General features: G+C 39.6%; 1 protein-coding gene across 21 annotated transcripts in view; it reads left to right on the top strand.

Moving 5' to 3' along the window:
• The window catches only part of HUWE1 (HECT, UBA and WWE domain containing E3 ubiquitin protein ligase 1), a 170,206-nt gene that overhangs the window by 98,972 nt on the left and 50,389 nt on the right, over window positions 1-20,845 (top strand). For 15 of the 21 annotated variants that reach the window (XM_058291917.2, XM_058291916.2, XM_058291915.2 and 12 more), the window contains 11 exons: window positions 449-694; window positions 2,025-2,158; window positions 2,561-2,655; window positions 11,376-11,567; window positions 13,942-14,158; window positions 14,589-14,711; window positions 15,021-15,258; window positions 15,812-16,042; window positions 18,553-18,675; window positions 19,218-19,313; window positions 19,867-20,136. In XM_058291917.2, the coding sequence (XP_058147900.1) occupies window positions 449-694; window positions 2,025-2,158; window positions 2,561-2,655; window positions 11,376-11,567; window positions 13,942-14,158; window positions 14,589-14,711; window positions 15,021-15,258; window positions 15,812-16,042; window positions 18,553-18,675; window positions 19,218-19,313; window positions 19,867-20,136 (1,965 nt within the window). The remainder of the gene's footprint in view (window positions 1-448; window positions 695-2,024; window positions 2,159-2,560; window positions 2,656-11,375; window positions 11,568-13,941; window positions 14,159-14,588; window positions 14,712-15,020; window positions 15,259-15,811; window positions 16,043-18,552; window positions 18,676-19,217; window positions 19,314-19,866; window positions 20,137-20,845) is intronic. The other 6 variants (XM_058291908.2, XM_058291910.2, XM_071213178.1 and 3 more) reach the window with 1 other exon arrangement.

Below are 20,845 nucleotides of genomic sequence, written 5' to 3'. Positions count from 1 at the left end.
TACTATAATTGCAGTGTTGTGCATTTCTAAATATTTTTGTTGTGATGAATACACTTATTTTTATGTATGTTTATGTATGAATGATATACTTCAGTAAACTGTTTTTAAAATGAATTCTTTAAAAGCCTTTTTTATGTTGTCTGCTTTCCCTCCCCGTATCCTCCAAAAATAGTCTTACTGTGTAGAGTCCTTGCTATGACAGTATTCTAGTTTGGCCATCACATGTTTTTAAGTATGATTGGCTCGCCAAGTTTGAAAGCCTCTCATTTGAGAGAAGTAGTGTGTTGCCCTAGAAAGAGGCTTTGAGTTATATCATACCTGAGTTCGTATTGCAGCTCCACCACTTATTTGGTGAGACCATGGCCAGGTCTGAAATTTGTGAGGCTTGTCTTCCACTTCCATTGTGACAGTTACAGATATGATACATAAAAAGTTATTATCGTTTCAGACACTATCACATGAACCCAAAGTCCTTCAGGAGGGTCTTCTTCAATTGGATTCCATCCTCTCCTCCTTGGAGCCCTTACATCGCCCAATTGAATCCCCTGGTGGTTCAGTATTGTTGCGAGAACTGGCTTGTGCTGGCAATGTTGCTGATGCCACCCTCTCAGCTCAGGCCACACCCCTACTGCATTCTCTTACTGCTGCCCATGCCTACATCATGATGTTTGTTCATACTTGTAGAGTTGGACAGGTAAGAATAATTTTAGGTGCGAATGTGTTGATTTAAAGCTTGTAAAATATCCAGGGGATAATCCTCGCAAGTTACTATGCTTCAAAAGCACATCTGCCTGGGCATAGTTGATGAAAGAACAATCAGATTTAGGGAGAGATTTCTGGCATTGTCTACCCTTTTGGCAGGTAATGTAAGTTTATGCTTCAAGTTGCTGTCTAATTTTAGTCTGGAGCTCTTCCTTCATGTATTTTTTTAAGTAATTGGGAAACTATATTATTTATTATAAATATGTGAACTGGACCTTCTTGATAGCGAAAAAGTTTGCTATAAGTAGTTAACAGGCACTATTTGATCTACATGATGCATATAAATCAACAGGTATGTGTATGGTCACCCTCTTTAGTGGACAAGCTTCTATTGGATGCTCTACAGGCCTTATTACTTTCTAATTTTTCTGTAAGTGCATGTTGGCCTGATAATAGGTTAAGAGGGAAATTTCACCACAGAGCATTTCAGTCGCCACAGAAAATTTCAAAGTATCAAACCCGTGTCTGCAATCTATAATAATCTGTCTTGTAGTTCCAGAAAAAAGGCATTTTTGAGTGTATGTGCTCACAATTTTATCACCTTTATTCCTAAGGTAATTGGTTCTAAAGTTTAATGATATAACAGCTCAACTCTCCTGTTTTATGTTGATGAGTAGGAGTGTATTATCTGCCAACCATTGGATCAAATTAGAAATCAAAAGCACAATTATAATGTGACAAAATGTTAAAATTGGTGGATCTCAGTCTGGAGGAGGGTGGTATGTTGGAGTTCTCTGTATGGCTTTTGAATTATTTTAGCAACTGTCCTGTAATTTTGAAATTACTTTAAGGTGAAAAGTTTTGTAAGGAAGAAAAGCACAATTTTAAGCTATTTAGAAAAATAAATTTTATAATAAAGCTTAGGAGTTTGTATTTGATTTACGATTTATGTGTGTGTTCATTATTAAATGAAATACAGTAAGCATTCAATTCAAGGAATTAAAATATTTGACCAAGAAATCAATTAGAGGGAAATCCCTAAAACTTTCTTTGAGACAAAAGAATTGCCTATGATCCCCTTGACTTTTAAAAAGCAATTCAAAATGAGAATGGATGTTAAGAGGCATTAGACAAATTATTAAGATAATACTTTGTGGAACTCTGATCTTACATGTAGAAATTTTGAAGTGGAAAACTCTTTAAGAATGAAAGTGAAGGGAAAACAGAATCCTTTATCCTTCTAGAGCAGCTAAAAGTTGATTTTGAACATAATTAATTGCTTAGAGAATAGCCCAAAGATTAACTTTCTTCTTTGGTTTTAGAGTGAAATTCGTTCCATCTCTGTGAACCAATGGGGTTCTCAGCTAGGTCTGAGTGTTCTAAGCAAGCTGAGCCAATTATACTGTTCCCTGGTGTGGGAAAGCACTGTCCTCCTCTCTCTGTGTACCCCGAACAGGTAAGGGAATGACACCTCCTTTAACCTTTGTTATCCTTTCTGACAAAGAAACTGACCTCAGTGAGACTGGAGTACTGCTTAGATGAAGAATGGGAGGTTTTACTAAACAGTTGAGTATCGTTTTTCTCTTTTCCATATACCAGCCTCTAGGGACTTGAAAAAGCGTCTCATTTATGCTGTGTTGGCATGGTAGATGTTTAAAACTTGCTTCTGTTATTAGACTGATGAATTGAGTTGGAAATCTTGTTCAGTGTCACCTCAGTAATTCAGCCATTACAGATTTATTACATTCCAGATGAACTGCTAACTGCTTTTGGGGGCATAGTGTTTGGCCAAACACATTAGTGCAAACTGTCAGGTGACCTATCATTATTTCTTTGTTCACTGTTTCTGTTTTTGCAGCCTACCATCTGGGTGTGAATTTGGCCAGGCGGACATGCAGAAACTGGTTCCAAAGGATGAGAAGGCAGGTACGACCCAGGGCGGAAAAAGATCAGGTAACTCTAAGAAACTAAAATCTTAGTCATTTGTTCTCTTAAGTTCTGCCCCTCTATCTTTATAGGTCCAACGTGAAACTTTAGTTAGGTCTATCATCCACACTTCTCTTTCTTTTCACTGATGTTTTAATTAGTTTTTTTTTAAACCATTGTTAGTAATTTCCTTTATGAAAATATATACACAGTGTGATACTTGGAAAATATAGAAGAAAAAGTACACATGTTCTTACCACACAAAGCAACATTTTGGAACTTTCACCTAATCTTTTTCTCTGGGATATATTTTATTGACAGTTGTGATCATCTTAGTTGTAGCACATTTCATGTCTTTCTCTTTCCATTTAACATTAATGCATGTAAAGAAGTACAGTGATTTTTTTTTTAAGGTTTATTTTTTATTTATCCCCCCCCTCAGTTGTTTGCTTTCTTTGTCCATTCGCTGTGTGTTCTTCTGTGACCGCTTCTATCCTCATCAGCGGCACCAGGAATCTGTGTTTCTTTTTGTTGCATCATCTTGTGTGTCAGCTCTCTGTGTATATGGCAACGTTCTTGGGCAGGCTGTACTTTCTTTTGCACTGGGCGGCTCTCCTTACGGGGCACACTCCTTGCGCGTGGGGCTCCCCTACGCAGGGGACAGCACTCTTTGGGTGCATCAGCACTGCGCATGTGCCAGCTACACATGGGTTGAGGAGGGTTTGAAATGCGACCTCCCATTTGGTAGGTGGACACCCTATCCATTGGGCCAAGTCCGTTTCCCTGAGTACAGTGATTTAATAATTTCCTTTTAAGTTTCTGATGTCCTATTTTGAAAAATGACATCATTGTATGTAGTGTGCAGATATACTGGCAAGTGGCTGTGGAACACTTGAGACCTACTCTGTCCAGTGTGGTAGACAAATTTAAGAATTGATACTTCATTCCATTATTGACAAGTGTTTTAAGTGTGTTTGGAGCAACTTGGATATACGAATCAATGTTTTCAACTAAATTTTATGAAATGTATACAGATCAAGCATTTCAACAAAAATTTAATGTCCGTATGGAGATGTGCATAAGTATGAAATGGACATCAGTTTTGAAGACTTCCTATTTTAGAAAGAATGTAAAATCTTAATTTCATGTGGATTATGTGTTGAAATGACGAAATTTTGATATTGTGTCAAGCAAAATACTCAGAGTAATTTCACCTGTTTCTTTTTAGTGTGGCTACTAGAAACTTTAAATGTGTGGCTTGCTTTATATTTCTCTTGAGCAGTGCTCCTTTAGAAAGTTTATCTTTTATAAGAAAAGCTACAAATTGCAATAAGCAGAAATTATGTACAATTTTCTGACCCTAATGCAACAAATATAAAATTAATAAAAGCAACTTCTTTGGAAAGGTTTTTTCCTATGTTCTGCATCAGGGAGGAAATAAAAATTGATAAACTAGAATTGTGGGAAGATCGTGGAGTAGGAAGCTCCAGGAATCAGTCCCTCCACCACCACAACTATTAAACAGGCAGGAACTGTCTGAATCAACTATTTTGAAACTCCAGATTCTAGTAGAACACTGTACAGCATCCAGGAAAGAGCAGGAGGAAGAGGCTGGTAAATTGCAGTAAATACTGGTGAATTGCATCTCCACATGGGCACCTACTGTCGCCCATCCCCCAACATTGCGGCAGGTAGCAGTGAAATATTCAACCCTGACCCTTGGCACAGCTTGCTGGTGCCTGGGTAGAATATAAAGACCTAGTTCTTGGGGTGTGCATTACAGTTGCTGATCACTACTTTTGATTATCTACTTCAGATCACTTGGGCCTGGGTGCTGAGGAAGGCCATTGTTCCAACCCTCCCCTGGCAAAAGTGGTAGAGGAGAATTAAATACAGTATGCTTCCTCAAAACCATGGAAAACAGTCAGAAGGCTGCATTTACTGGGCAAGTACCGAATCAAGGAAACACAACTTCAAAGAGCCATAAGAGAAGCTCCTGGCACCCTTCCTAACCCTTCCCTCATCCCTTCCCAGGGCAGTTTGGAGCAAGCCTGGGCTGGCCTTATTTTAGCTGGTAAAAAGACTGTCTTGGGAAACTCTTCCCAGGTGTGACCCCTCTCCCAGAATTTGCCTTCCAGTAAAAAAGAGCTTGAGAAGGTTAAAAGCAGTGTAAGAAACAATTGAATTGGGCAGCCTAGGGCAAAGGCGTAGCTGCTTAAAAAGCAGTCCAGGAGAGGGAGAAGGTCTGTTTCCTGGGAAGTAGAGGGGTCATTCAGATTCCTGTAAACAGGACAACTCTAAGGCCAGTATCAAGCACAAGCCCAGGACAAGAAACAGACCAGAAAAGAAAAGGGAGAACCCTGAACTTTCCATTCACCTTGGGCTGACCTTCTTGGTAGGAGGGCTGAACTCTGAAGGAGAGCACCAGCCAACACAAATTCTTATTATAAAGACTGTGAAAGGTGTTTTTTGCATTGGTTTGTTTGGTTTTGTTAGCTGCTGGCACTCAAGAAAATCTGTCATATACTGGATATAAGTTCAAGAAACAGCTCAAGGACTAAAATCCCAGAGTTAACATTTTAAAATATTAAGATGTACAGTTTGCAATGAAAATTACAAGACACAGAAACAGAAAATGATGGGCTAGCCAAAGGAGGAGGATAAAAATCCAGAAAACATCAACAAGGAAGACCAGACATGGTGGACATACTAAACAAAGACTTCTAAAAAAACCATCTTCATTATGATCAAGGATATTTGGGAAAATAAAGAGAAAGAACTATAGGATATCAGGAAATCAGTGAATGAATAATATGAGAATATCAACAAAAAGACACTTTTTAAAGGAACCAAAGAAACTGCTGAAGTTGAAGACCACAATAACTGACATCAGGAGTACCAGGAGGCTTGCAACAGCAAATTAGAGCTGGTAGAAAAAAGAACCAGTGATCTCAAAGACAAGACAGTTGAAATGAGTCAGTAAGAGGAACAGAAAGAAAAAAGAATTTGTAAAAGCAGAAATAATCTTAAGAGACCTGTGGGACACCATCAAGCATATCAATATACGCCTTATAAGAACCTCAGAGGCAGAAAGAATATTCAGAGAAATAATGGCAGAAAGTTTCCAGACTTGGCAAATGATGTGAATGTTCACATCCAAAAAACCCATCAACGAAGATAAACTTGAAGAAAAAAACATTTATATATATGATGGCCAAACTGTTAAATTAGAGAGAGTTCTGAAAGTAGCAAGTTCAGAGGACACCAAACAGGATAAAGATGAAGGAAAACACATCCCATCATATTGATTACACTATCAAATGCAAAAAAAAAAAAAAAAAAAGTTCTGAAAGCTGCAAGAGAAAAAGCAATATGCTACTTATAACAGAATCCCAGTAAGGTAGAGTACCAATTTCTCATCAGAAACCATAGAGGCAAGAAGGCATTGTGTTGAAATAATTAAGAGTGGTGAAGGAAAACAACTGCCAACCAAAAATTTTATATCTGGTGAGACTGTCTTTCAAAAATGAAGGAGAGGCGGCAGACTTGGCCCAGTGGTTTGGGCGTCCATCTACCACATGGGAGGTTCGTGGTGGGCCTCCTTGACCCATGTGGAGCTGGCCCATGCGCAGTGCTGATGTACACAAGGAGTGCCCTGCCACGCAGGGGTGTCCTCCGCCTAGGGGAGCCCCACGCACAAGGAGTATGCCCCGTAAGGAGAGCCACCCAGCGCGAAAGAAAGGGCAGCCTGCCCAGGAATGGCGCTGCACAGACGGAGAGCTGACACAACAAGATGATGCAACAAAAAGAAACAGATTCCTGTGCCACTGGCAACAACAGAAGCGGACAAAGAAGACTCAACAAATAGACACAGAGAACAGACAACCGGGGTGGGGGTGGGGGGAAATAAATAAATAAATCTTTTAAAAAATAAAAATAAAACAAGACAAATCTTAAAAAAAAAATGAAGGAGAGTTTAGATTGCAGCATTCTATGATAAAAGCTGAGAGTGTATCAGTATTACACCTGTCCTACAAACGGTGCTAAAGGGAGTTCTTCAGTCTTAAAGGAAAGGACATACAAATAAAGACCTCTGGTAAATGTAACCATTTGTGTGCTTAGAAATGCCAGTACTATTATATTGTTCTTTTTGGTATGTAATTCCAATTCTTACTTTTTACAGGTATTAATATGCAACTGCATAAAAAGGAATAATAAATATGGTTTTGGACACAGAATGTACAAAGATATAATTTGTAGCAAGTACAAAAAGGGATGGAGGGGTTATAGGGATATTATATGTGTATGTTATTTTAGTTGGTATCAAGTAAAAATGATCATTATGTATTTAGGATGTTAAGTTTTAACTTGGTAACCACAAAAAAATAAATGAAAAAGATATCTGAAAAGAAATGAGGAGTGACACTATGGTGCAATACAAAAGTGAAATATGAAAGTAGGCATTAGCAGAATTATAGGTCAAAAGAGGTATAAGACTTGCAAAGATCAAAGAGCAAACTGGCAAAAAAGGTCCTGCATTATCATTAGTTACTTTAAATGTAAGTGGATTAAACTCTGCAGTCAAAAGGCAGAGATTGGTAGAATGAGTAAATAGCATGACCCAATTTTTTTTAAAATTATTTTTTTATTTTTAAAAATTACATTAAAAAAATATGAGGTCCCATTCAACCCCACCGCCCCCACCCCCCACTCCCCCCACAGCAACACTCTCTCCCATCATCGTGACACATCCATTGCACCTGGTAAGTACATCTCTGAGCACCACTGCACCCCATAGTCAATGGTCCACATCATAGCCCACACTCTCCCACGTTCCATCCAGTGGGCCCTGGGGGGATCTACAATGTTCCGTAATTGTCCGTGAAGCACCACCCAGGACAACTCCACGTCCCGAAAACGCCTCCACATCTCATCTCTTCCTCCCATTCCCCAAACCCAGCAGCCACCATGGCTACCCTTCCCACACCCATTCCACATTTTCTCTGTGGACATTGGATTGGTTGTGTCCATTGCACATCTATGTCAAGTGGGGGCTAAGATTCCACATGGATACTGGATGCACTCCTCCTGCTTTCAGTTGTAGACAGTCTAGGCTCCATGGTGTGGTGGTTGACCTTCTTCAACTCCACATTAGCTGAGTGGGGTAAGTCCAATAAATCAAAGTGTAGGAGCTGAAGTCTGTTGAGGCTCTGGACCTGGGTGAGCATGACCCAATTATATGCTGTTTGTAAGAGACTTAATTTAAATTCAAAGACATAAGTAGGTTTAAAATGAAAGGATGGAAAAATACATACCATGTTAGTAATGAGAGAGAGCTCGGGTGGCTATGCTAATATCAGATAAAATAGACTTTAACTCATAAACTATTATAAGACAAGGTCATTGTATACTGATAAAGGGGTTGATTTAATAAGAAGATGTTAAGAGTTATATGTGTACTTATACACAGAGCCTCAAAATATATGAAGGAATTATTGTCAGAGTTGAAGGGAGAAATAGATGGTTCTACATTAATAATAGAAGACTTTAATATACTACTTTCAGTAATGGATAGGACATCCAGACAGAACATTAGTAAGGAAAGAGAAGACTTAAACAGTACTCTAAACCAACTAGACCTAACAGATATAGGATACTTCACTCAACAGTAGCAGAATTCTTGTTCTTTAGTATACATGGATTGTTCTCCAGGATATAGATTAGGTGACAAAACAAGTCTCAATAAATTTAAAATAGTGAAATAAGGCGGTGGACTTGGCCCAGTGGTTAGGGCGTCCATCTACCACATGGGAGGTCCGCGGTTCAAACCCTGGTCCTCCTTGACCTGTGTGCAGCTGGCCCATGCGTGGTGCTGATGCGCACAAGGTGTGCCCTGCCACGCAGGGGTGTCCCCCGCGTAGGGGAGCCACACGCGCAAGGAGTGCACCCTGTAAGGAGAGCCACCCAGCGCGAAAGAAAGGGTAGCCTGCCCAGGAATGGCGCTGCACACACGGAGAGCTGACACAGCAAGATGACGCAACAAAAAGATACACAGGTTCCCGTGCCACTGACAACAACAAAAGCAGACAAACAAGGCGCAGGAAATAGATACAGAGAACAGACAACCAGGGTGGGACGGAAGGGGAGAGAAATAAACAAAAATAAAAAAAAAAAAATTGAAATCATACAGTGTATATCTTCTTGGCCACAATGAAATGACACTAGAAATCAGTAACAGTGGGAGACAGTGAAAACTCACAAATATGGGGATATTAAATAGTGTACTGTTAAACAGTGGTTCAAAGAAGAAACCACAAGAGAAATTAAAAACTCTCTTGAGGCAAATGAAAATGAAAACACAACACACCAAACCTGTGAGATGCAGCACTGAGAGGCAAGTGTTTAGCTCTAAATGCTTCATTAGGTAATAAGAAAGATCTCAATTCACAGACCTCAAAACTAGGGGTTCTAGAAAAAGAAGAGCAAATTAAACCCAAAGCAAGCAGAAGGAATAAAATAAAGATCAGAATGGAGATTCATGAAATACAGAATAGAAAACAAGACTGAATCAAGAAAACCAGAAGTTGTTTCTTTGAAAAGATCAGTAAAATTGACAAACCTATGGCTGGACTAAACAAGGGGAAAAAGAACACAGATTATCTAAAATCATAAATGAAAAGGGGGACATCATTCCAACCCCTCAGAAATAAAAGGACTATATAAGAGGATTCTATGAACAACTGTATACCAACAAATTAGAGAACATAACTGGGATGAACAAATTTCTAGAAACATATGAACAAATTTCTAGAAACATACAAAACACCTGTACTGACTCAAGAAGAAATAGAAGATTGCAATAGATGACTAACTAGTAAAGAGATTAAATCAGTAAGCAGAACCTCCTAACAAAAGGCTAGGACCAGATCGTTTCACAGGTGAATTTTATAAAACATTACAAGAAAAGTTAACAACTCTTCCAAACAAAAAAAATTGAAGAGGGAACTCTCCCTAGTACATTCTATGAGGCCAACATCACCCTCATACAAAAGCCAAATACAGATATCCAAGAAAAGAAAATTACAGACTAATAACTCTTAGGAATGTATGTTTGATATAGAATTACCATATGACCCAACAGTCCCACTTGGAGGTATATAACTGAATTGAAAGCCGGGACTCAGATATTTGCACTCTGATGTTCATAGCAGCATTATTTAGAGTTGGCAAAAGATGGAAGCAACCCAGGTGTCCATCAACCAATGAATATGTATACAAAATGTGTATATACAGAATGAAGTATTAGCCATAAAAAGAAATGAAGTCCTGATAGCTAAAACATGGATTAATCTTGAAGACATCGTGTTGAGTGAAATATGCCAGATACAAACCAAAAAATATTGTATGATCTAACTGATATGGAATACTTAGAATAAGCAAATGCATAGAGTCAGAAACTAAAATATAGTTGCCCAGGGGTTAGGGTGGGGGTAGGGAATGGGGAGTTAATGTTTAAATTATAAGAGTATTTATTGGGGATGATGGAAATGTTTTTGGTAATGGATGGTGGTGGTGATGTTAGTGCAACATGGTGAAAGTAACAGCACTGAAATATATTTTTGAATGTGGTTAGAAGGGGAAATTTGGGGTTGTATATGTCACTAGAATAAAAAAATTTTTTAAATCCATAGGATTGTACAACACAAATAGTGCTATTGTAAATAATGGGCCGTAGTTAAAAGTGCAATTGTAAACATGTTTCATGGATTGTGAGAAATGTACTATACTAATACAAGGTGTTAACAATAGAGTGGTATATTGGATGTCTGTATTTTACGTATGGTTTTTCTGTAAACCTACTACTTCCTTTAATTAAAAAATTGATGAACTATTAAGCAAAAAATGAAGATAATTCTGTGTATAAAAATGTTTCAGATATACTTATAAATTATACTCAGAGATTACTGAGGAAAGATGACCTGCTGAGGAACTAATAAGGATAAAGCAGACAACTTACAGAAGAAAAATAAAGGATTTACGTGACAACTAGTTATTATAGGGGCAAGGCAGAGTTAAAATATACACAAACCTCTGGCAAGGCAAATTTTGGAGAAAATGTACCCACCAAACCAAAAGTGAGAATCTCAGATTTAATCACATATATCAAATTTAACTCAAGGAAAGAAAATAGTTTATATTAAGAACTGCGAATGAAATTAGATACACTGTTTTAAAAATACAGTTTACATTTTTTCCAACAACTTTATCTTTAACAGATAACTCTTTCTACATATTTTTAGTTCATTTTACATAATCTTAAATGTTCGGAAATATAATTTTCCTGTGTGTTAATATATCATGTCCTATTTGAGTTTGTTACAAAACTATAAAATTCCAGCGTGGCATCCAGTTTGCCAGCGTTAGGGGCACTGTTCATATTGTAGTTTATGTGAGTGGTTTTCCATGGGTTATGCAGTACCTAAAATGGTCTTCCAAAGTACTGTGGATAAAGTCTGTTCGTATTTTCTCATTTGAAGATGTCAGCATTAGTGACAGAAGGGCTCCTAAGAGAGGAGCACATCAGTACTGTCCCTCCCTCTCACCCCCTCCCATAGATTTAGAAAGTCATGGATATAAAATGAGTAGCAAGCACCATAGGTAGCTTTCTTTCTTGGGACTCTTCAGGACTAGGAACCAGGTAAGTGCTGTCTCTATGTAGTCTTATTGCTCCCCTCTTATGTCTGCAGATGGGGAACAAGATGGAACAGCTGGAAGTATGGATGCGTCTACCCAGGGTTTGTTGGAAGGAATTGGGCTAGATGGTGACACATTGGCTCCCATGGAGACAGATGAACCTACTGCTTCAGATTCTAAAGGCAAATCTAAAATCACACCAGCCATGGCTGCCAGAATCAAGCAAATCAAGCCTTTGTTGTCAGGTGAGTGATTCTCTTATTTTCTGTTTCATTTCCTGGTTTTCAGGACCTCAGCCAGTTTTTTCAAACATAAATTGAATTGGTAAGGCTGTGTTGGTATATTTAAGGAAATTTTAAACCACTGCGACTCATTTTCATAGGTACTTTGTTGAGTGCCCACTATGACAAGCACTATACTAGCTACTAAGAATAAATAAGAATCCCTTCCTGAAAGCCATGTTTTCTTTCCCTGTCTTTAATTGCAACCCCCCCCCCCCTTCTGTCTAACTACTGCAAGTAACTTCTGCTCTTACCATTCCACTGAAATGTCTTGTCAAGGTATCTAGAAAACCTCCTTATTGCTAAGTTCATTGATTACTGTTTAGTCACCAGCATAGTTCAGTTGACCTACCACCTCATTCTAGAAATACTCTGCCTTTGGCTTTTGTGGTATTAAGCTCTCCTGATTTCCTGTTACTTGTTTGCAACAAAACAGGCTGCTCTACCCAGTCTCCTCTTCCTTTCTCTGTCCCTTAAACATATTTCTCTTGATTCCATCCTAGGCCTTTTTGTCTTTTTCCGTGAAGCTAGCAAGTGTCATCATATAATTTGTGTTTTAATCAAGTCACTTTGGCAGTACTATGAAAGCTATTGGCAGAATATATGACTACATTATAGATATGCACTGATCTGTCTTTGTTGTCTTTTGCTTCTTAATGTCATGATTGAGGGAACATATTTTGCGTGCTACTCAGTATTGTCTTCTTCCTGACACCCTAATCTAGAAGAAAATGAAGATATAACCCCTTGGGAATCTAGGAAGTAAGAAATGGCCTTTCAGGTTTCCATTAATATTTTAATCTCCATGAGTTTCACATTCGATTCTAATTTGTTTAATTCTACTCTGTTTATTTTGATTTGAAAATGTCTACTACCAGCACTATCCCCACATGCAAGTAAAATTTAATGGTCTAAGAAGATGTTCATGTTTATTTCCCCCTGCTTTTTGTTACATTTCTTTAATTACTAGAACCTTGGAACATTCCAGGGTTTCTTTTGTGAGCCCAGCGCACCCATGTTTTGTTTTGTTTTGTTTTGTTTTGTTTTTAATTTCTCCCTTTCCCCCTCCCCCCCATTGTTTGCTCTCTATCCATTCGCTGTGTGTTCTTCTACATCCGCTAGCATTATCCGGCAGCACTGGGAAACTGTCTCTTTTTTTGTTGGATCATCTTGCTGCGTCAGCTTTCCATGTGTGTGGTGCCACTCTTGGGTGGGCTGTGCTTTTTTCGCACGGGGCAGCACTCCTTGTGGGGTGTACTCCATGTGCGTGGGGCACCCCTACATGGGGACACCCCTGTGTGGCACAGCACTCCTTGTGCCCAGCAGCATTGCACGTGGGTCAGCTTACCACCTGGGTCAGGAGGCCCTGGGTATCGAACCCTGGACCCGCCGTATGGTAGACAGAGGCTCTGTCAGTTGAGCCATGTCCACTCCCCCCACCCATGCTTTTGATGTGTTTTTCTGTGATTACTGACCTGTTGTTTTCCTCTCTTATCCTTGTTGATGCCTTTGAACTGAACCACTATGCTTTGTGTTCTCCTGAAAGCAGTGCTGAAAAGACAGAGCAAAGTTAATGTTTGGTTACATTTTTTGTTGTTGATTTCAAATCATTGGGTTTTCAGAGTCTGGGCATATTCAGCCCTCAGCCAAGCATACAAGTACCAGTTGCTTGTGACCTGTTTCCCTTTCTTTCTGTATTCCTCAGAGCTTATTATTCCCTTTCTTTCTGTATTCCTCAGAGCTTATTAAATTTTGATCGTGATGTGACACAAGCTCAAGTAGGCCCTCTTTTTACACAGTGGGTTCATATGTGCATATATATATTTAAGAGACATACTTTGATTCAGACTTAGCCTTTCATGTGTCTGGATCATGATAAAATAGTTATCAAACTGGCAGCATTTTTATTTATGATTTTTAAATTAATATTCATTGTACAAAAGCACAGAATAATTACAGGAGAATGTTTAAAGCAATGCAGGGAAATATTTTCTTTTTTCTGTGCATTTCCTTTTTCTTTCTTTTTTTGAGGTACTGGGGGCCAGGGATTGAACCTGGGACATCATATGTGGGAAGCAGGTGCTCAAACCACTGAGCTACACCTGTTCTCGATAGTCATTATGTATTGACTGCCAGCACACTTCTCTTTCTCCTGTCTTCAGAAGAGGCATCTGTTCCTGTGAAATAACTCCTTTTTGATTATCTTATATAGACACTAATCCAGGTGTTTTTTAGGTGTTGTATGGAAGAAAGCAAAGTGGTCCATCATAAAAATGTTTTAGAAATGTCTTGTAATGAAACCATTCTGGAAATATATATTCTGACTTCTGGGTTCCAGCTTCTTCCAGATTAGGTCGAGCGCTTGCTGAGCTATTTGGACTCCTTGTTAAACTTTGTGTGGGGTCTCCTGTCCGCCAGAGAAGAAGCCATCATGCTACCAGCACTACCACAGCACCAACACCTGCTGCTCGATCAACGGCTTCAGCTCTCACTAAGCTCCTTACAAAGGGCTTATCTTGGCAGCCCCCACCATATACACCTACTCCCCGCTTCAGGTGAGGTTTTGCATTAGATGTAGAGACTAGAAAGTTGCCATAAGAAGAACCTGATTGTTTACTCTTCTACCTAAATGGAGAGTGTGCCACTAAATAGGAGGGTTTGGAAGTCCTTTGTTTACTCTAGGTGTGTACCCCAAATAAAGTTTGAAGTATCTGTTTTGGTTATACCTCGTTTAGAACATAGAGATTTTAAGAGCATTTGTAGTCAAACTGCATTTCAATAACCTTAAATTTTTTACTAGATCTAGAATAAATGGCAGGTGTAACCTTTTATGCCTTTCAAATTTGAATAACCAGACTTGTCACACATCTGCTCTCCAGTCAGTTCAGTGCAATATTAAAGTTTACTCTTGGCTTCTATGTGCATTTAACATTGCTTCTGTGTCTGCCTCAGAAATGCTTAAGTTTTTGCTTTTTCCTCTTTCAGACTGACATTTTTCATCTGTTCAGTTGGCTTTACATCCCCAATGCTGTTTGATGAGAGGAAGTATCCCTACCACCTCATGCTGCAGAAATTTCTCTGTTCTGGAGGCCACAATGCTCTTTTTGAGTAAGGATCAAGTTGCTTCATAAAGAAGCATTTCTTTTTGCCTTAGGAGCCCACAACTTTGCATGCCACCTATCCTGTGGCAGTGGAACACATGGAGATAGCCCATGGTTGTATCCTTTCATGTTCTGGGAACTTACCATGTTTGTCTCCCTCTTCCTTTGAATCCCCATGGGATTCATCCTACCTGGAAATGTTTGTAAGGGTCTCTGCTTGTCTTCGTTTGGCTTCCAGAGTCTGCTGCATATTTTTTCTAATAGAGTTCTGAAATACTAATATTCTGTCTCTATTCCTTCTCTTACTTGAATTTAGAACTTTCAATTGGGCTCTGTCCATGGGAGGCAAAGTTCCTGTTTCTGAGGGATTAGAACATTCGGACTTACCCGATGGCACAGGAGAATTCCTAGATGCCTGGCTTATGCTGGTGGAGAAGATGGTGAATCCCACCACGGTGCTTGAATCTCCACATTCACTGCCTGCCAAATTGCCTGGAGGTGTCCAGAATTTCCCACAATTCAGTGCCCTCCGTTTTCTTGTGGTAACTCAGAAAGTGAGTATCAGCATTTCATAGAACCAAAAGAGATTTCTCACATTGACTAGCTATTTCCCATTCTGTTTTGTCTTCCTTAATAAAATAACTTGAGGAAGTGGATATAGTTCAGTGGTTGAACATCTTTTTCCCATGTACGAGGTCCCAGGTTCAATGCCCAGTACCTCCTCAAAAAATAATAAAATAACTTGATTGTTGAAGAACCATTAGCTCCTACTCCCAGATAGGGCCTCCTTACAAAAGGAATAGAGACCATTTGAGAATTTTCTGTGGCAGAAACATTTGAACTATATAAAGTTCATATTGTTGCTTCCAGATTGAGTTAAATGCCCTTTCTCTGTGCTTTCTTTTTATTATTATTATTATTACATTCAGAAAATATGAAGTCCTCATATTCTCTTTGCTTTCTTAGACCCCATCAGGGCTGGCCCTAGATTTTGTTGTAGTTGATACTGAGTGTGGAATGAGTATCTCATAGATCTTTGACTAATTCCCTCTGGGGCTTTGAACTGGGGCAAAATGATCTTCACACAGCTTTTCAAATGACCTCTAGGCAGCCTTTACTTGCATCAAGAACCTGTGGAACCGGAAACCCCTGAAGGTGTATGGTGGGCGAATGGCTGAGTCCATGCTGGCCATCTTATGCCACATCCTCCGAGGAGAGCCTGTGATTCGAGAGAGACTGAGCAAAGAGAAGGAGGGAGCTCGAGGAGAAGAGGATGCAGGGCAAGAGGAAGGTGGCTCCCGCCGGGAACCTCAAGTGAACCAGCAACAACTGCAACAGGTAGAGTGCTGTCCTCCCACTAATCCATCTAATGTAAAGGCATGTGATGTTTGAGCTTGCTAAGTTCAAAAACTAGTAAATGCAAAGGCTGTTAGCCAGGAGGTATGTTTTAATTTGCTCTATCTCAGCATTTGCTTTTTCTCCAAAGGAAAGCTGGAGTGTAGTCCTAGTGATTTGCACTGGTAAAAGATTTGTGTTCTTTACCTTATTATCACTAGACCAGTGTTGGCCATGTTCTTTCAAAGCCAACTGTCCTCTGCTACTTTCTGGTTAATATGTAAAGAGAAGGGACATTGTGATTCAAATTTATTTTCCAACAACAAAGCTTTCTGTTAGTTTTCCTACAAACTTTTTTTTCATTTCAGATAAATGGCTAAACCACTTTTTGAAACTTGGAGACAGGAAGAGGGGGGGAAGCACTTATTTCAATCTGAAAGAACATTTTTGCATCTTTCCCCCCTGGTGTGTGTGTGTTGGAGCCCTGTTCAAATTTCTTTTCTATATATGTATGCCATTCCTTTTCATATAATATTTAATGTTTTGTAGTGTGTTTTTATTGTAAATAAATAAATGTTCAGTAGAAATTTGGAAAATATAGAAAGCATTAAAAAGGCACATTCATAATGTCACCACACAAGATATCTCCTTAATTGTGTCTATGCCTAATACATATCATATGTAGAATTAATATACTGCTGTCTCTTAGAAAATGTTTTCATGAGTAGTTATTAGTCATTCCTTTATTGTTGCATGTCAAATTTATGTTGTAAACGTTTTGTGTGTAGTTTCCTCGTGTATATCTGATTAGTTCCTAGTGATAGAATTCCTGGGTCTTTTCTGTTTTCAGGTTCTTGTTCTGTTGCCCGTTTGTTTTCTAGAAAAGTAGGGCCAATTTATACTTCTTTGTATGAATCTCAATCTTTTAATTATACTGACCCTGTTAATGAAAGGAATCATCTCCCATTTTTTTAGAGGATGCGCTTGAGAATCACCTTGGCTCCCTGCCCCAGTGTGTAGCTTTCATGTTTTGTTGTTGTTGTTGGCTGAATACAGTCTACTTTATTGATTGTATATGACAAGGTAGGACTCTCTGAGCCCTTACCCTTCTTCAGGGGGTCTGGGATAGAATCTGTGGAAGATAGGTGATTCTCAATGTTGGAAGATAGGTGATTCTCAGTGTTGAGGAATTGAGTTGAGGCTAGGGCTTCCCAGCAACTGACTGCCTCTCTCTCCTCCTCATGCTGTTGCTGTTGCTGGTGGTCCAGGGGCTCTTACATCTTGGAGGCCATGTGCGCCATAAGGTCCACCGCCCTGTTGATACAGCCAAATTCATTGTCATAGCAGGAAATGAGCTTGACAAAAACAATGACATCCCTAGCATCAAAAGTGGAAGAATGGGTGTTACAAAGTCTTAGGAGACAACCTGGTCCTTAGTGTAGCCCAGGAAGCTCTTTAGGGGGAACCTGTGATGCCTACTTCAATACCTTCTTGATGTCATCGTATTTGGCTGCTTTCTGCAGATGGCAGGTCAGATCAATGATGGACACAATGGGGATGGGGAAGTGGGAAGGCCATGCCAGTGAGCATCCGGTTCAGCTCCAAGATGACCTTGCTCCACTGCCTTGGCAGCATTTGTAGTTGGAGGGATAGCCCCATGGCTGTCATGCCATATTTTCCCACAGGGGGCCATCCACAGTCTTCTGGGTGGCAATGATTGTGTGGACAGTGGTCATAAGAGTCCCTCCACGATGCCAAAATGATCATGGATGACCTTGGCCAAGAGGGACCAGGCACTTGGAGGTGCAAGAAGCACTGCTGATGATCTTCAAGAAGTTGTCATTCTTTTCCTGGTTCATGCCCATCACAAACATGGAGGCATCAGCCAAAGGGGCAAAAATTATGACTGTCTGGCATTACCCTTCAAGTGAATCTTCTCCATGACCTTCTCCATGGTCGTGATGACACCAGTGGATTCCACAACATAATTCAACACCAGCGTCACCCCATTTGATCCTGGAAGATAGTAATGGGATTGCCATTGATGACAAGTTTCCCCATCTCAGCCTTGACAGTGCCTTTGAACTCTTGCCATGGGTGGAATCATACTGGAGCATGTAGACTATGTAGATGAGGTCAGTGAATGGTCATTGGTGGACTTTGCCAGAGTTTACAGGAGCCCTCGTGTCCAGATCTCAAGCCAGCCAAATCTGTTTATTCCTACCTTCACCATTGTGTCTCAGGGACACAGCTGGCACTGCATGAAAAGCTGTAGCTGTTGAACAGAGAGGAGCAGAGAGCCTGTATCTCTAATGTTAGTATGCTATAGAAGCACCAAAGAGAAAGGATTGTTATATGTCTGTTTATGCTACCTAACTACCTCAACTTATAAATGGATTTAGTTCATATGAACTAAGAAAAGCATGAGTTTTCATCTTGAAAAGATTTCTTTTTTCAGTGCTTATAGATTTCTTTTTTTAATGAGGTCTTGAGTTCCTGTCTTCTTCTTGCAGCTCATGGACATGGGCTTTACAAGGGAACATGCCATGGAGGCCCTGTTGAACACCAGCACTATGGAGCAGGCCACAGAGTACCTACTAACCCACCCTCCCCCAATCATGGGAGGAGTTGTTCGAGTGAGTTGGCTCAGGGACTCTAATTTTCAGGGGATTTGGTTTGACTGCTGATAACGCTTTTTTCCCCCTCATGCTTCCATCACTGATCTTCCTTTTCTGTAAACTGCTTCTCATTTCCAGACTTTTCCATGCCAGTATTTTCTTCCTTTCATGATAACTCTCATAGCTCCAGAATGTAATGAAAAGCTTCCCATCCCCCAGTAATGCAAATTACTGCGCTTTGCAGAAGAACTCTTAAATTATCCATAGTCAAAACAACAAAAGAGGCACTCTTTTGAGATGCAATTCACTGCTTTGTCAGAGTAGGTGGTCACACTGACATTCTCCCTCCCTGTACTTGTTCATTGTGATTTTTCCCCTTTGTTTCTTATAGTGACCAGGTATGCCTAATTGGGTTTTACTTTAGAGAACAGCATTCAGAGCCTCTTGCCTTCTCTCTAAAGCTGAGCACAAGATGGCTGATTCCTTAGATGTTGGGGTGGCCTCACCGGGTTTCAATTGGAATGGGTGTAGTTGCTGAATTTTCTGTTGTTGCTCCATAGGATCTAAGCATGTCGGAAGAGGACCAGATGATGAGAGCAATTGCCATGTCTCTGGGACAGGATATCCCAATGGATCAAAGGGCAGAGTCGCCTGAGGTAACTAAGACATGGGGCATCCAAAAGGACTTGGTACTTAATCTTGATATTTCTATGAACCTTCTGCTACTACTGCAAAGTAGTGGGATTAAAGTTTAAAAGTAAAACATGAGAGTGCTCGTTCATCTCAACCTCGCCTCACTGCTACTTTGTGTTGACCTAAAACTTTAGGTAAAGTAGATGAAGCATTAATCTTTATTGACAAATGAGAGACCCAAAATGTACTTGGCAGTGCCCACTAGTCCAAACTTGACTATTTATTCCTAGTTAACAAGTACATCATCTATTATACTGATAGAGAATACAGGAAAATGTCTAGAAATGATTATGTGGGAGAGGGTGTCAGAGATGTCCTTCCTTTCTACATTTCCTGTTATACCTTAAACTGTGTAGCTGCCCTCTTTATTTGTTGCCACACCCTGAGGAGAATATCAGCTGCTTGAGGAGAAGGTAGAAGATAATTATATGGTGAGAGAAATATATTAAGGGTCTCCCTCATCTTTCCTCCATCAACTCTCTGTATATGCTATCACTCTTCCTTCCCTGTCTCCAGGAAGTTGCTTGCCGGAAGGAAGAGGAAGAACGGAAAGCTCGGGAAAAGCAGGAAGAAGAAGAGGCTAAATGTCTAGAGAAGTTCCAGGATGCTGACCCATTGGAGCAAGATGAACTCCACACTTTTACAGATACCATGTTGCCAGGCTGCTTCCACCTTCTTGATGAACTGCCAGACACAGTGTACCGTGTGTGTGATCTGATCATGACAGCAATCAAGCGTAATGGAGCAGATTATCGTGACATGATTCTGAAGCAGGTAGTCAATCAGGTAAGCTCTCCAGGAACCAGAAGAGGACAACTTGTGAACTGGTTTTCCTGCCATCTATCAAAACCTGGTTTCTGAAAAGCACAGTATGTTTGCCTTCTACCCAGTATGGGTTTATTCTCCTTTGAGTTTTTTAGATCTGTTAATCAAGGTCTTGCTTCTTTCCTCCAACAGAAAACTACTTCACATACAAAAAAAATGTCTTTTTGGAAGCGGAGAAAAAAAACTTTTTTTTTTTTGGGTATATCTCTTAGATTCATCAAAAATGTCCAGAATGTGCCTCATTCTTGAGTAGAGACAGCTACCCTGGATTAACAATGGAGTAATGTTTTCCTTTCTCTTCTATGTAACAACCACTTTAACGCATGAGTCTCCTTCCCAAAGAGTACTGGTGGCTTGATGTTTATCTTTTTCAGTAGAGAGACAAGAAATAAATTGCTCCAAATCCACATACCCAGAGATAACCAGTTTAATTTTGCTTGATTCCTTTTCCTTTTTGTAAAAAAAAAAAAATCTGTATTTAAATCATTGGAATCTTTTGCATGATTTTTGAGCCTGGAAGGAGGGGAAGAAATCAAAAATGATAAACTTTTGACTACATAAACATAACTTTAGTGTAGGGGAAACATTGTAAAAGTGCAACACAAACTGCATGTAACTTTTTTTCACAGATACGATCAAAATTTAGTCTCTAGTTTATATTGAAAGTTTA

This window comes from Dasypus novemcinctus, chromosome X (assembly GCF_030445035.2).
Source record: "Dasypus novemcinctus isolate mDasNov1 chromosome X, mDasNov1.1.hap2, whole genome shotgun sequence".
NCBI classification, from domain to species: domain Eukaryota; kingdom Metazoa; phylum Chordata; class Mammalia; order Cingulata; family Dasypodidae; genus Dasypus; species Dasypus novemcinctus.
The sequence above is the reverse complement of the archived record's forward strand: the minus strand, read 5'-3'. Positions and strand labels throughout refer to the sequence as shown.